The sequence below is a fragment of the Crocodylus porosus genome, unplaced genomic scaffold (genome assembly GCF_001723895.1).
Source record: "Crocodylus porosus isolate Cpor-Errol unplaced genomic scaffold, CroPor_comp1, whole genome shotgun sequence".
NCBI lineage: Eukaryota > Metazoa > Chordata > Crocodylia > Crocodylidae > Crocodylus > Crocodylus porosus.
This window is the reverse complement of record NW_017728910.1, coordinates 39,504,331-39,517,017: the sequence shown is the minus strand read 5'-3', so window position 1 is coordinate 39,517,017 and position 12,687 is coordinate 39,504,331. Positions and strand designations below refer to the sequence as shown.

At 40.1% G+C, this 12,687-nt stretch overlaps 1 protein-coding gene across 1 annotated transcript in view; it reads right to left on the bottom strand.

Moving 5' to 3' along the window:
* Nucleotides 1–3,369: 3,369 nt before the first annotated feature.
* EPHA4 (EPH receptor A4) overlaps nt 3,370–12,687 on the bottom strand; it is a 162,051-nt gene continuing 152,733 nt past the window's right edge. The window contains exons 16-18 of the mRNA XM_019533078.1: nt 10,305–10,460; nt 9,157–10,016; nt 3,370–5,871 (exon numbers count right to left, since the gene is read on the bottom strand). Coding sequence (XP_019388623.1) covers nt 9,902–10,016; nt 10,305–10,460 — 271 coding nt within the window. The 3' untranslated portion in view covers nt 3,370–5,871; nt 9,157–9,901. The remainder of the gene's footprint in view (nt 5,872–9,156; nt 10,017–10,304; nt 10,461–12,687) is intronic.

The following is a 12,687-nucleotide window of genomic DNA, read 5'->3' as shown; positions in this document are numbered from 1 at the left end:
CTCTGTTGGTGGAGCAATCCATCATTTATATGCAGGACAGCTAGGACACAGAGAAATGTGAGGAGAACATGAAAGAGATACTAAACATATTTAGGAGAGAGAGGAGAAATGAGAGATGGTTTGTCTGCTAGGACATGGGCTACTTAAAGTCAGATATGTAAAAGCTTAACTCTAGGAGGTTTGTGGCTGAAGACGTCAAGTAGATGAAGGCTAGAGAGAGGTGCCTATCAGTCAGGTATACTAGGTCAGCCACTAAGGTGCTTAAACCCACCCTTCCTCCTCCTCTCACCTGCATTTTGCTCCTGGCTAGCTTAGTTGGTGCCCTTCCCAGATAGCTTCTGAAATTCCCTTTCTTGGACGCTAACTGTTCCCAGGCACTCAATAAGAACCTTAAGCACCCAGGAGACATATCAATCAGGGCTGTACATTCAGTTAGGTAGAAGGCCTGCATGGTAGCAGCAGGCGAAAATATTATTTGGGGAGCTGAAGACTGCTGTGGAGCTGGCACGTGGTGGGGGCACCAGACATAGCACTGCAGTGGCAGGGCGCAGTGGTGGTGGTGGTGCTGAGTGGCTCCGGGCACTGTGGGATGATGGAGCTGTGGTGCTGCTACTGCCACTAGCCACTGCAAAATTAGTTTGGGGGGCTAAGTTTGGGGTCCCAGCCTTCTGCTGCCTATGGGCCTACTTGTGGTTAGGCATTGATTGCTCCACTCAGCAAAGCAATGACTATATCTTAAAAATCTGGGCCTAAATATCTCATGTCTGCACAGTGCCTGAATACCTTTAAAAATCTGACCCTTGATGCCTTGCTTGAAGTAAAATGAGATTCAGGCTCAGAGTGTTCTTGTTTTGTTGATCAGTGCAATATGTTTGACATGAAATAATCTTCAAAAGCTGAACAACACTGAATGCTGGCTCTGAAGTACATGAGCCACTTTAAGCCATTTTATATAGTGTGTTTTATGGAACAGAATCATGAATAAGTAGCAAAACACTACAAAAACATGGATCTCATTACATGATGTCAGTCTAGTTACAAGCTAGTAATCCACACCAGTTTAACAGGGTATAATTGACCCTTATCTATTATGTATATAATGCATGCTTTATATACATATTAAAGCAAGTTGCTGCAGAGTATTCCTGTGGTTACTTTCCCCATCTGTGCATGTAAAATGTATGTTTTACTAAGTTGATTGGGATGGAATGCTTTAGGTTTTAATTTTATTTTCAAGGAAAACTTGTGCATATTCATATAAGTTTCTACAAGGCTGCGATAAACAAAGAATTATGTTCAAGCCCACTGCCAGAAATAAGATATGTCAGAGGTCCATTTCCCATTCAATATAGAATCAGTCAATGGCCCAAGGGTACTTCCTTAAAAGGGAAAGGGTAAAATAACTGAGGTCAAGGCCTCAAATGTAGCTCCAGTTTTAATCACATTGTTGATTTAGAGTATCATGTGCATTTTCTGTAATTGTCAAAATCCATTTTGTTGGTTTTTTTAAATATGACCAGAATGGCCCTGGCATCTCAAGATAAGTCATGTTTTTTTATATATTAGTCAACACACGATCCACATGCAGCAAGTTAAATAGTTTGTTAGTAAAGAGCACAAAGGCATGCTTATATGCTACTGGCAGCTTGTGTACTTTGAGATCTCTCAAATACATAATAAGACAGAATTTGCTATAGTATCTACTGAAAAAGCTGGTCAGAAACATTTTGACAAATTTTTTTTCATTAAAACCACTACATCAAAGTCATCAACTATGACTATTTCTTCATTTTACTGAAAGTTTTAATCAGATAGTTTTTCAAATGCAAAGTGGATTTTCTGGAGGCAGGGAGAGGAAAACGCTGAGCTTTTGATTCAAAACAGACATTTCTGAAACAATACAATTTGTTAAAAATCTTGAAGTATTTATTTTGATTACAATGCAAAACTAAAACAAATTCCAAAAACCTCAAAAGATTTTGTAAATCTTACTTCATGTCTTCTAGTCGGTGCAGTGTCTCTCTTTAGAGAGAATGATAAATAATAGAGCATCCAGTTGCTCAGTTTTCTCTATCAATTACAAATGCTCAGAGTGCACAGCCTCTTAAAATGCAACATTGTACTGCATATAAAGGATGCTGCAATTCCACTGACATCAGCAGAGTTTTATCCAGAATGAATTTGGCCCAGTCTGTTTTCCAAATGGGGAGGACAGACGTTAAATAAATACTGAGGAGTAAATTTTCAAAAGAACCACCTCATTTTCCACGGGACATACGAAATGCATATAGAATGTAACCTCCCTACCCAGGATGATTAAGTCAACCCTGAGTGGATTGTAAATTGTGGTTCCAGAAAGTCTGTGCATTTCAAAACTTGATACTTACGACTATACAGCTATACCCTTCAGCAAGGTTTGTTTGTATTAATGAAGGTGGGAGACTTGAGTCAATTCCAAGAGTTAAATGCAAAGCTCTTTTCAGTATTTACTTGTGATGAAAAAAAAAAAATCAGACAATAGCACTCAAAACTAGTTCCCAAAGATTTCAACAGTAGTTTTAGCACATGGAAATAATACCTCCTTGTCCATTGGTAGGATCCTCCAGTTGTTCTCAACTTGGCTTGGAAACTTTCCATTGCAGAAAAGCTCACAGCCCCCACAGCCTTACCCTCTGCAATTTTCTCTGCACTGCATTCCTCAATTCCTAATTTCTTCTTTTTCCTCTTTCCCCCTTTTCCTTTCCTTTCTTCCTCTTTTTTCCATGTCTCTCAAGTCCTTGTCACAGAATCTACTTTTTACCTTACAAATATAGCAAATGAGTTAATAAATGTTCATTGATGGGCAGTGACTTAGTAAGTTGAGAATTGCCTAGATACTGTTCCCACACTATGGATGAAATTCTGCCCCAACTAATGTAAATGGGGGCTAGGATTTCTGCCTCTTAGACTAGACAGCAGCATGACTAGATGCAACCATGAAAGAAGTGGGAAAAGGGAGCATATCTATTATGCAACAATATACATAATAGATATGCATATGCACTCCTTATTCAGGCAGAAGTCCCCACTCACATTGCTAACCCTCCTCCAGTAAAACTGGGGATAGTAGCAAAAGAAAGATGACTGCAGCACTTCTGCCCACTGCACCATCTTCTACAATGTTAAGAAACACCTTACAATGTTGAAAATCATGTGGGAATTACAGTCTCAAAAATGAATGGAGTAAGTGCATTTGTGTTAAATTCAGTACAGAAATATAGCCACTCCGGAGACGAGGATCAAGAGTTTTCCTCTGTTTTATAGTGGTACTGACTACTCTCAGTAGAGAATAAATAATAAATGGTAGCAATAATTAACAAAGACCATATATGAGGTTTGTACAGCAACTACTTTATTGTTCTCAAATGCAAACCTTTGCATTGTTTGCTATTTTACAATTTTACAAACTAGGTATAAAAGACCATAAATAAATGACATAAGTTATGTGTACCTAAATTCATGGAGGGAAAAAATTACAAATTAAAACAAAATAGAAAAATCTATATGTCTAACCCAGAGATCATTCAAATTCATGACTCAAGAAATGCTGTTAGATTTTTTTTCAGTATGAACTAAATTATAATATGCCTCATACATTCTAATTTTAACCACAGTCCTTGTGTATTCCAACATACTTGCAGTGATACAAAAAAATAAATGTACTCTTTTTATTTGTCTGACTAGTATTTCAGAATGTTTTTTTTTCTGGTTATGAAAATGTCACATAAAATAAAATACTGCTTTCTAAGTCCTGTTTACTGGCTGAAAACCAGCCTTTTGTTTTCTATACATATATATTTTTAGTACATAGATCCATCACAAAGTTAGTACAGCAAGAAACCTGGACAAACATCAATCGGTGGTGTGGTGAGCAGAACAATGTCTTCTTATACAGAGGCTTTCATGTCAGAGTCCTGTTGATGACATCTTCTGTAATGAGGATAAAATGGAAGCAAACTCTGTAGTAATTTATACTCTAACCCAAGCTCCATTTGTACCACTTGACTGCAATGTGCATCTGCTGGGTTTGCAACACAGCTCCTGCCTCCTGGCTCCCTACTAGTTCTGTCTGGTTTCTGCCTTCAGCATGGCTACATTAACTTGCCCCACTCTTCCCTCCCCACTATATGGACCTTTATTTTTTTGTTCATGAGACCAACTACAATTATTAATAATGAATTAAAAATGGCCAGGAAAGGAGCAGGAAATAGAAAAAAGCTGGAGACACCACTGTATGGCTCCACTGAATGTTGCACATTCTTTTAACATGGCTCATCCATCTCCCCTGCCCCCCCAAAGTATGTTTGACTGATCATTTGTCCTGTTAGTTTGCTGTGCTGTACTGCCACCTCAGTAGACATCATCAGTTCTTTACAACCAGGAGGGTTGAGCATATCAGCTGCTCAGTTCAAAATGTGGAATGGCAGCACTTTCCCCAGAGCCTAGCATACAACTCAACTTCATGAATATTTTACAGTGAATTTTTGAAACTCAATAATTTTTTCTAGGTAGTACTGGTAGGTTGTTAGCCTATTTCTTGGGCCATAGCAATTAGCTTCTACATCAATTCTCCTAGCCTTTAGTTACAGATTCTAGGAACGTGACTAATTTTCCAACCTTTTTGCTTATTGCTGTAATCTTAAATGTCCCTTGCATTTTTATTCCATGATCATGCTGGGAGAAAATAACGTGTTTCACTGCCAGCTACAGGACACTACGTTCTCCCAGCTGGTACAATGAACAATGTGATTCTATGAATGGATAAGGATTGCATATATTTTTTCTCATTCAACAAGTCTTTAAAATCCTATTTGCAGAACAGAAAGGCTACTTAAGAGTTCGGTTCAGGGTTACCAACAGATAGAAACAGGCATCAGCTTCCTTATCTTTTCATCAAGAAACTGGTGTTTTTGAATAGGCTTTGATAAGAGTAAGTGATATTGATGGAAAACTTTTAAATTGCCCTTATGGATCATATAATTTATCCCTCCACAATTAAAGTGAAAGTGCCCCTGTTCCAGGCTGCCGGACTAGTCATTAAGGTTAGTGTGGCAGCTACAAAAGACATTTACAAATACAGAAATGTAAACATTTTTGTGATTTCTTACTACCACTGCAGACACCAGCTATAGGCCTGCTCTTTCATATAATTCTTCAGCTGGGAATGAATGGAATCCGGAGGTCCCAGAGATGCTTTCAGCGCTTTCACAGGAAGTTCTACTTAAGGTGACATGCACCCAAACACACACGCGCGACCACACACACAATTCAGAAGAGATAAGTTCATTATCCATTCTAGGGAAAAATATATTTATATCACTGCAGTGGCATTTTGTGTAAAATGTCACTTCATCAACATATACAGGCAGCTCATGTGAACTGGGTTCTGTGTTGTGGCACTTGACCTGGTGTCCATAGTAATTAATACCTGTAGAGCTCTGTCACTTGCACTTATACAGGATGCATCAATGATGTACAGAGGAAAAAAACCCCTCAAAATATATAAATAAAACCATCAGAAGGAAGAGAGGGAAAAAAAAAAGAAGTCTGCAGGGCTTTGATACAGTACATTCTTCAAGTGACAACTGGAGAACAGATGCTGAATCTTAGCATCATTTTGTATTGTTTCAATGCCAAAAGAAAAAAATAAAAGGACATTAAGAGTCACACTCTCCAGGGACTGATGTTGCTTATTCAGTGTCTGTGTTCCCCAGAATCAGTGCTGTTGAAGCTGTGCTTGTGGAATCTGGAAGGCCTCAAGGCTGGTCTTTATGTTCTTCCATGGTCAATATGATCAATAGGAAGGGCTATTGGAAGCAGAACCTCTTTTCCCTGAAAAAAGGGAAACACCAACCCATTAAACCACATGCAAAATACTAGGCACACAGTTACATTAACTGACATGGCAGCCATTTAGATTTTCTAACGGAAGTGCTGCTGCATCTCTCCCTTGGGCAAGCTAGCTCTACCACTGGCAGGGTTTAGTTGGGAACTGTTTGGGGACCGGACATTTTGCACAAGAACACAATTACATTTTTTAAACAGAATTTTCTATGCTTAAGCATGAAGTCCGTATTTGGGTTCATCAAACAAGTTAAATAAATATTTTAATAAGGAAAGGTACCTTAAAGATGTAGTATTTCTGATTAACTGATTTCTGTCTACAGCATTCAGAAGCATTAGTATTAACAAGAAGTTGATCAAGCACCAACTCTTCTAGCCAAAAGGATGTCATTGTGACTTCCACAATCACGGATATTCATCTTTAAAAAAAAAAAAAATTGCTGAGAGACCTCATTGGGAGGAACCAGTTCCAGGAAGAAAGAAAGGTTATATAAATAGTTTATATCTACTGGAGAACATATGCAGTTCAATGCTGTGTGTGTGTATGTGTGTTTTATGTGCATGTACAGAAATGATACAAAGAAGCAACTCTTATTTCCTTGTGGGCCTGACCTACTATGACCTTTCCTAACAACAGAGTTTTAAGTAGCAATATCCTGGTGGTAGTGACAGTGGATAAGATTAAAGATCCTGGACTTATTTTCAGTCAGCTTAACTGGGTGACATAGTGCAATGGATTCAATAGTAGTTTTTGCAGGTAGGGAAAATGGCTTTCAAATGGACTAAATACAGTCTTGTCCCAAAAGAGGTGCGATTCAAGTGTATAAATGCAGACAACTTGCTAGTGAAGCCATCTTGGAATGCACAAGCATCTTTGTTGACTGAATTAGTGGCAAAAGAGGCCAATTACATTCAGATTTACCATTTTTTGTTCTATCACTGAGTACTTACTCCTGGTTCACATGCACCACAGCCTGGCAGTTTAATTTGCCCCTAATGCGCTACAAAGTGTCTCAAAGTATTTCTGTATGGGTGTCTGTGTGGGTATATACACACATGCAAAAGGGATACAGCAAAACAACTGTGTATTTCCTTGCAGGCACAAGAAGACTGATTTCTACTTCATAATGAAACATTTAACAATTCCAATAAAGGAAAACATTTTTATAATTAGTTGCAACTTCCTCGTAATGACAAAAATGTTTATTAAATTTTCTCTGAAAAACCTTGTCAAAAAATTGAAAAACCTTGTCAAAAAATAAGAAATCTTCTAGTTTTATTGGGGCAGGTTAGTTAAATGAACTCCTTTTGTAATAATTTTTACTAAGAAGCTCCCCTTTCTTCGCAGCATAATTGACACACTGGTGTTTTCCCAATGCAAAGATCTTCGCAGAAATTCTATTCTTGAAAAAGAACCATGAATGCTTAAATCAGCAAGCTACATATCAGTGTGATTGTTCTCACTACTTTGCCCATCTCAAGACACTGGAATAAATATAACTGGTATGTTTTAAATAAGGGGACACCACCATTTTTCTTTTAAACTCCAATTTCTACTGCCCATTTTGCTGCACACATGCTCTCTTCTAGCTAATAACTGCATACTATAAATATGTTTCCTGAATGCACTGCAGTTATTATTTGTTTAATCTCCTGCCTCCTCCCATTAAAATAATATTCATGTCCTTTTGCTACTCATTTGATCACCATCAGGTTATAGCCATGAATAGCAGTACTGAAAAATCTAGCATCTAAACTGCCTTCAGTATTCATTTTAAAAGAAAAATGTTAAAAGCATTTTGAACTATTGTTACAAGATGTCAACAACACAATCCTCCAAATTGGCCAGAAAATTGTGCGCATTTTGTTTTTATTTAAAAAAAGACAGTCTTGACTTTCTCTAATGAGTTTACAGAAAGAAGCCAAAAATGTACGTGCACTTAAGAAACAAATGGTTTTTGCCGGTAAAGTAGAAATGTCACATCTTTAAAATGAATATCCAGCTTTACATGCTTTAGCAAAATGGTGTTAAAACCTGACGGTTTAAGTAGTTTTTTAAAATAAATCTCAAATTTCTCTTGAATTGAAAAGCTTTTATGAGTAATATTGCAAAAAGAAAAGGGTTTGTACTAAGCTGTCAGGATTTGACAGGATCCAAATTTAGCTTCCTGCATTTGGGAACAAGCTGCTTTTCAGAATAAAGGTGTGTCGGTGGAAGAAATGTGAAGTTCACCTAGCTTTAACTGCTCATTCGCATCTGAAATGCAATGGCTAAACATTCTGAGTCCTGAATGTCCTATTCTTCAACATCATCAAACCAAAAATGGGCCTATCTACACCAGGGGTTGCCAACCTACAACCTGCAAGTCAGACCCATTTAATCTGGCCTGCAGACATGGGGCTTCTGCAGCAAGGGGCTGTAGCAGCAGCCACTATCTTATGCTGGCACAGGGAAATGGCAACAGCAACTGGGTTCTCATACTTGCCCACCTCTGACCCGAACTGGTTCATTCCAGTCAACAGGCTGAAAAGGTTTCCAATCACTGCTTTACACCATTCTGGCAATGCATAAAGAAATCTTAAAAGGCATGTAAGTGTAATTTAAGGACACTTAAAGTTCTCTCCATACAAACTGAATGGTGTAAAAAGTCCTTAGAATCAGTGAAACTGGAGCCTTAATGCATCCAGATCTATTATGATCTAACAAAACTGTCCAATCTCCTTGAGTAACACTGTTGTGTAACATGGAGACATTCTGCAACATGGCCATACATGACAGCACACTGGTACAAAAGCAAGGAAAAAACTATGGATGCATAATTATGCTTTGTTCCATTTCCTATCAGCGAATACCATCACTGTGACAACTAAAACTGAGCTTCTATCTAAAGAAGACCAAAGTGGTTGTTACAATTGCTTTCACCTCAACTGGGCTGCATCGATTTCCAGAAGGATGGAAAACCAGTATCAGTGGTTTCCCATCAATACCAGCCTGCTCCTCATCCTTAATGCAAAGTCAAAAATGTTACTCATTCATTAAACTTGAGCTTTGGAGTAGGCCTTTCATTGTCAGTTATGAATATATGCAAAAGAGTGGAAATAACTGAACTGTTAAGTCTGGGAAACTAGTATCGATTTATCTAAAGCAGGTGGGAACTACAATCATACATAATACAGATTAAAGCATTTTTCCACAGAATGAATAAGCCAAAAGACTGTTGTTTAAGAAAATAAAAATGCCACAAGTACAATGGAGGCTGTACTTTCACTGACCTTTTCAATGTGGCAAAAGTGATTGCTCCTTAGAAGGGCAAAAAGCCTGAAAGTTCCACAGCCAAGATTGTCACAGCTGACTGTCAGCAAGTTGTTCACAAAAGACTTATAGGGTAGGATACAGTATGGCACAACAACAGCCAAAACCAATCCCTCCAGAAGTCCAGTTCTGCCCAGTAATCCATGAGGTGGGCTGTTTCCTGTCTCAGCCCATACACAGGTAAGTCACTGACTGAGAGGCACTGATCAGCCAAATGATACTCTCACTTAGGTTTCTGCATGGTATGGGTGAAGTACTGAATCTGCAGAAAACATCTTGGGCCTATTCTTCATTCCAGTAAAAGATGCACAACTGTGGTATAGCCCACAAGTAAAATACTACTGTTGTAATCCTAAGGGTCACTGACGAAAGAGTTAATTTTATCTAAGCACAGTATCTGGCAGCAAACACAGCATCAAAACTTGAATGTGATGTTATATTTATATAGATACATGTATTTTACATATCGTTGAACAACAGAGAAGTATGTTCCAAGAAACAATTTGTTCCAGGTCTGGTTTAAAATGACAGCTTGTCATTTCCATAGGCTCCCCCCCAGAGTTCCAGTAAATCTGTACATCAAGCAACACTGCAGTTCCTTATTTCAACTGGCGAGGAGACGAAGTAAAAAAAGTGCAGTTCTTCAATTAAAGTGCATGGATGAGGTAAACTAATTTCAAGAGTTTAAGTTTATTCAGCACTGGCTCAGACGGGAACCATTCTGCCGTGCATCTGTTGCATTTGGGTCCGCATTGCTTGGACGCTGTTCAAAAGCTTGTTCTGATGCGCAATAGCAGTAATCCCAATTCTTGCTAGGTCACTGTGCAAAACAAGAAGAGAAGAAGCAGGGGGCTGAGAACTTCGCATCAAATGCTGAGCCAGTGAAAAATATTGAAGTCAACCACAAATAATACTGCAAAAAGCAAGGCAGCTGTATAGAAATGTTTAATTAAATAACTGAAAGCACTGTGGAGGCATTTTAAAGTTATACTCCATCCAAATGAAAAGAATTCCATTGTTTTAATGAGCATAATGATATGCAGCACAAAGCAAAAGAGGCCAATTAAATCCAGATTTACCATTTTTTGTTTTATCACTGAGTACTTACTCCTGGTTCATATGCACCACAGCCTCTAGAGTGGTATAGCCAGCAGCTGTGAAATTATCCTTGTATCGCTCCATTTTAATGGCTTGGAGCCAATCACCAACAGAAACGACAGCTGAGAATTCTGGAGAACTTGGATCCAAAAGAGCAGTGTTGGGCCTACAAACAGAAAATGCAGGGACAGATAACAAACATTAGTTGGGTATCAAGACAGGGTTCAGGCTCCACACTGATTAGGCTCAGTAACTAGCAAAACAGGCTATGCAATCAAATCAGATGAGGAGTTTCACGTGACTTGTAAATATCAAAGATCATGCATTACAAAACAGAATCAATAACAGAAAATTTAGCAAACTTACAAGATAATGGGCCAATTTATTTCAGAGTGAATCTGACCCCATGTATCCAGTGTTACTTTTAGCTAGAACTCACACCATTGTGCTGTTTCTAATTTGAATCCCAGATACAATAAAGTTCATGCAAAACCCTTCTATTACATTGTGATCTGAAAAAGAGCCCTTAATGCTGCACCATGTTCAGTCTACTGTGTCTGTATTCTACAGACAGCAATTCAAGCACTTGCCAATTCTGCATAAGTCAGACCTCAGCTCAGCAGCTATAGAAATACTACTGAAGTATAAGCCTAGGGCCTGTAAGCTCGCAACCTCCCAGACTGGACTGAAGTTCAAAATTCAGGGAGAATTCAGACAAGCATGTTTCTAGCCAGGCTTGCAAGCAGGCTCAGTGCATTCAAACAAACTCAGGACAGCGGGAAGTTAATCCTCTCTTTAATCAATCCATTCCTTACCAGCACGTGTGCCAAGATTGGTGGGAATAATGGCAGCTTTAATCTTTGTTTGCACTGTGGAACGTGCTTCTCATTTTCCCTTGCAGAGATTTTGGAATAATCATTTAAAGTAATGCAGCACACTTATTAATAGCTTGTTTATTATTTTAGGTATTTTGTAAATTGCAATGTTTTTCATCAGACCACTGTAAATTACTACCATATACATAAACATCTTAGTATTGATTTTAGACTGCACAACATGAAAAGCAAGTGCACTGCCATGTTGTTATGTATTGTCCAAGAAGGCTGAGTTCATGTCAGTAGTGGCTGGTACCACTTTTATCATATTATATAGCAGTCTAGCCAGAGCCCCTTTTCATTAAGCAAGTAATAGTAATTATATATTGTCATTTTCGATACATAAAAACTTGTTCATTTTTGTTTCGATTTCATGCTCTGTGGAAAAGAAATCTACATATAGGACTAGTGATGCAGAGAGAAGGAATGGCTGAAACTGGTTTAACATAAACCTGGTTGAATGTACGATCAGATTTAACTCATTTGGGTCAAACCCCACCCCACTGAGCCTAGCTAGCCCACAGCTGGTTGTGTGCCTGCAGCCTAGGGTGCTGCACAGGGCAGGGGGCATGGCAGCTGCTGCTGGGCTTGGGGCCTGCTGGTGCCTCTGAGATCATCCGGGAAGCCCGCTCCCCAGCCAGCCCCTGTCAGTGCTGCTGGGCTGAGGTGTCATACAGTCCCAGTGGGCTGGAAACGGCCTTGTCCCCCCAGGGTGGCCCTGTGGGCCCTGCCCAGCTGGCTGGGGCACCATGACAGCCCTTCCCAGCCTGGCATGAGGAGTTGTGCAGCCACCACAGTCCCAGCCCGAGCTGCAGCTCACTAGGAAGGGCCTGGCCCAGTGTCCTAGCCCGGGTTGGCCCCTCTGCCTCCACCCTCAGCAGCACTTGCAAGCTGGCTGGGCTCAGCCCTGCAGCTCCAGCCCTGGGTGGACAGCAGCGCCACTGGAGCAAGATCAGGAGCGAAAACTAGGCAGTCCCCAACTGGAGTCCCGTGCCTGCCCAGAGACAGGGGAGTTTAATCCCTACCCCCGGCCCCACTCTGCCTGAGGTACTGCCCCAGCCAGTGTCTGGTCTTGGGGACAAGCCTGACACAGGCTCTTCCTCCTATGCCTCCAGGCACAGCCTGGCTGGGGTCCCTGCAGGCCAGGGTGGGGGTTTAAACCCCTCTACAATCATACTTAGCCCCTGCAGGGGCCTGGCCATGCCCCCCTCCCCGCCCCCATGTCAATTTCCCTCCAGCCTTGAAGCTGCTGCAAAGGGAAGGGAGGGCTGCTCTAGCGCCCCCAGGTTCTAGCCTGAGCCACTGCAGGCATGTGCCTAAATTTTCAGAATTAAACATGAATGTCTGCGCATTTGCAAATCAGTTCAATCTTTGCAGGTTAGTCAATTCACGCTCTGGCTTTTTGAATGTCTCTTCCTAGCATAAATAGTTTCATAGTTTCTAGGGTTGGAAGGGACCTGAGCAGTTCATCTAGTCCGACCCCCTGCCATGGCAGGAAAGAGTACTGGGGTCAAACGA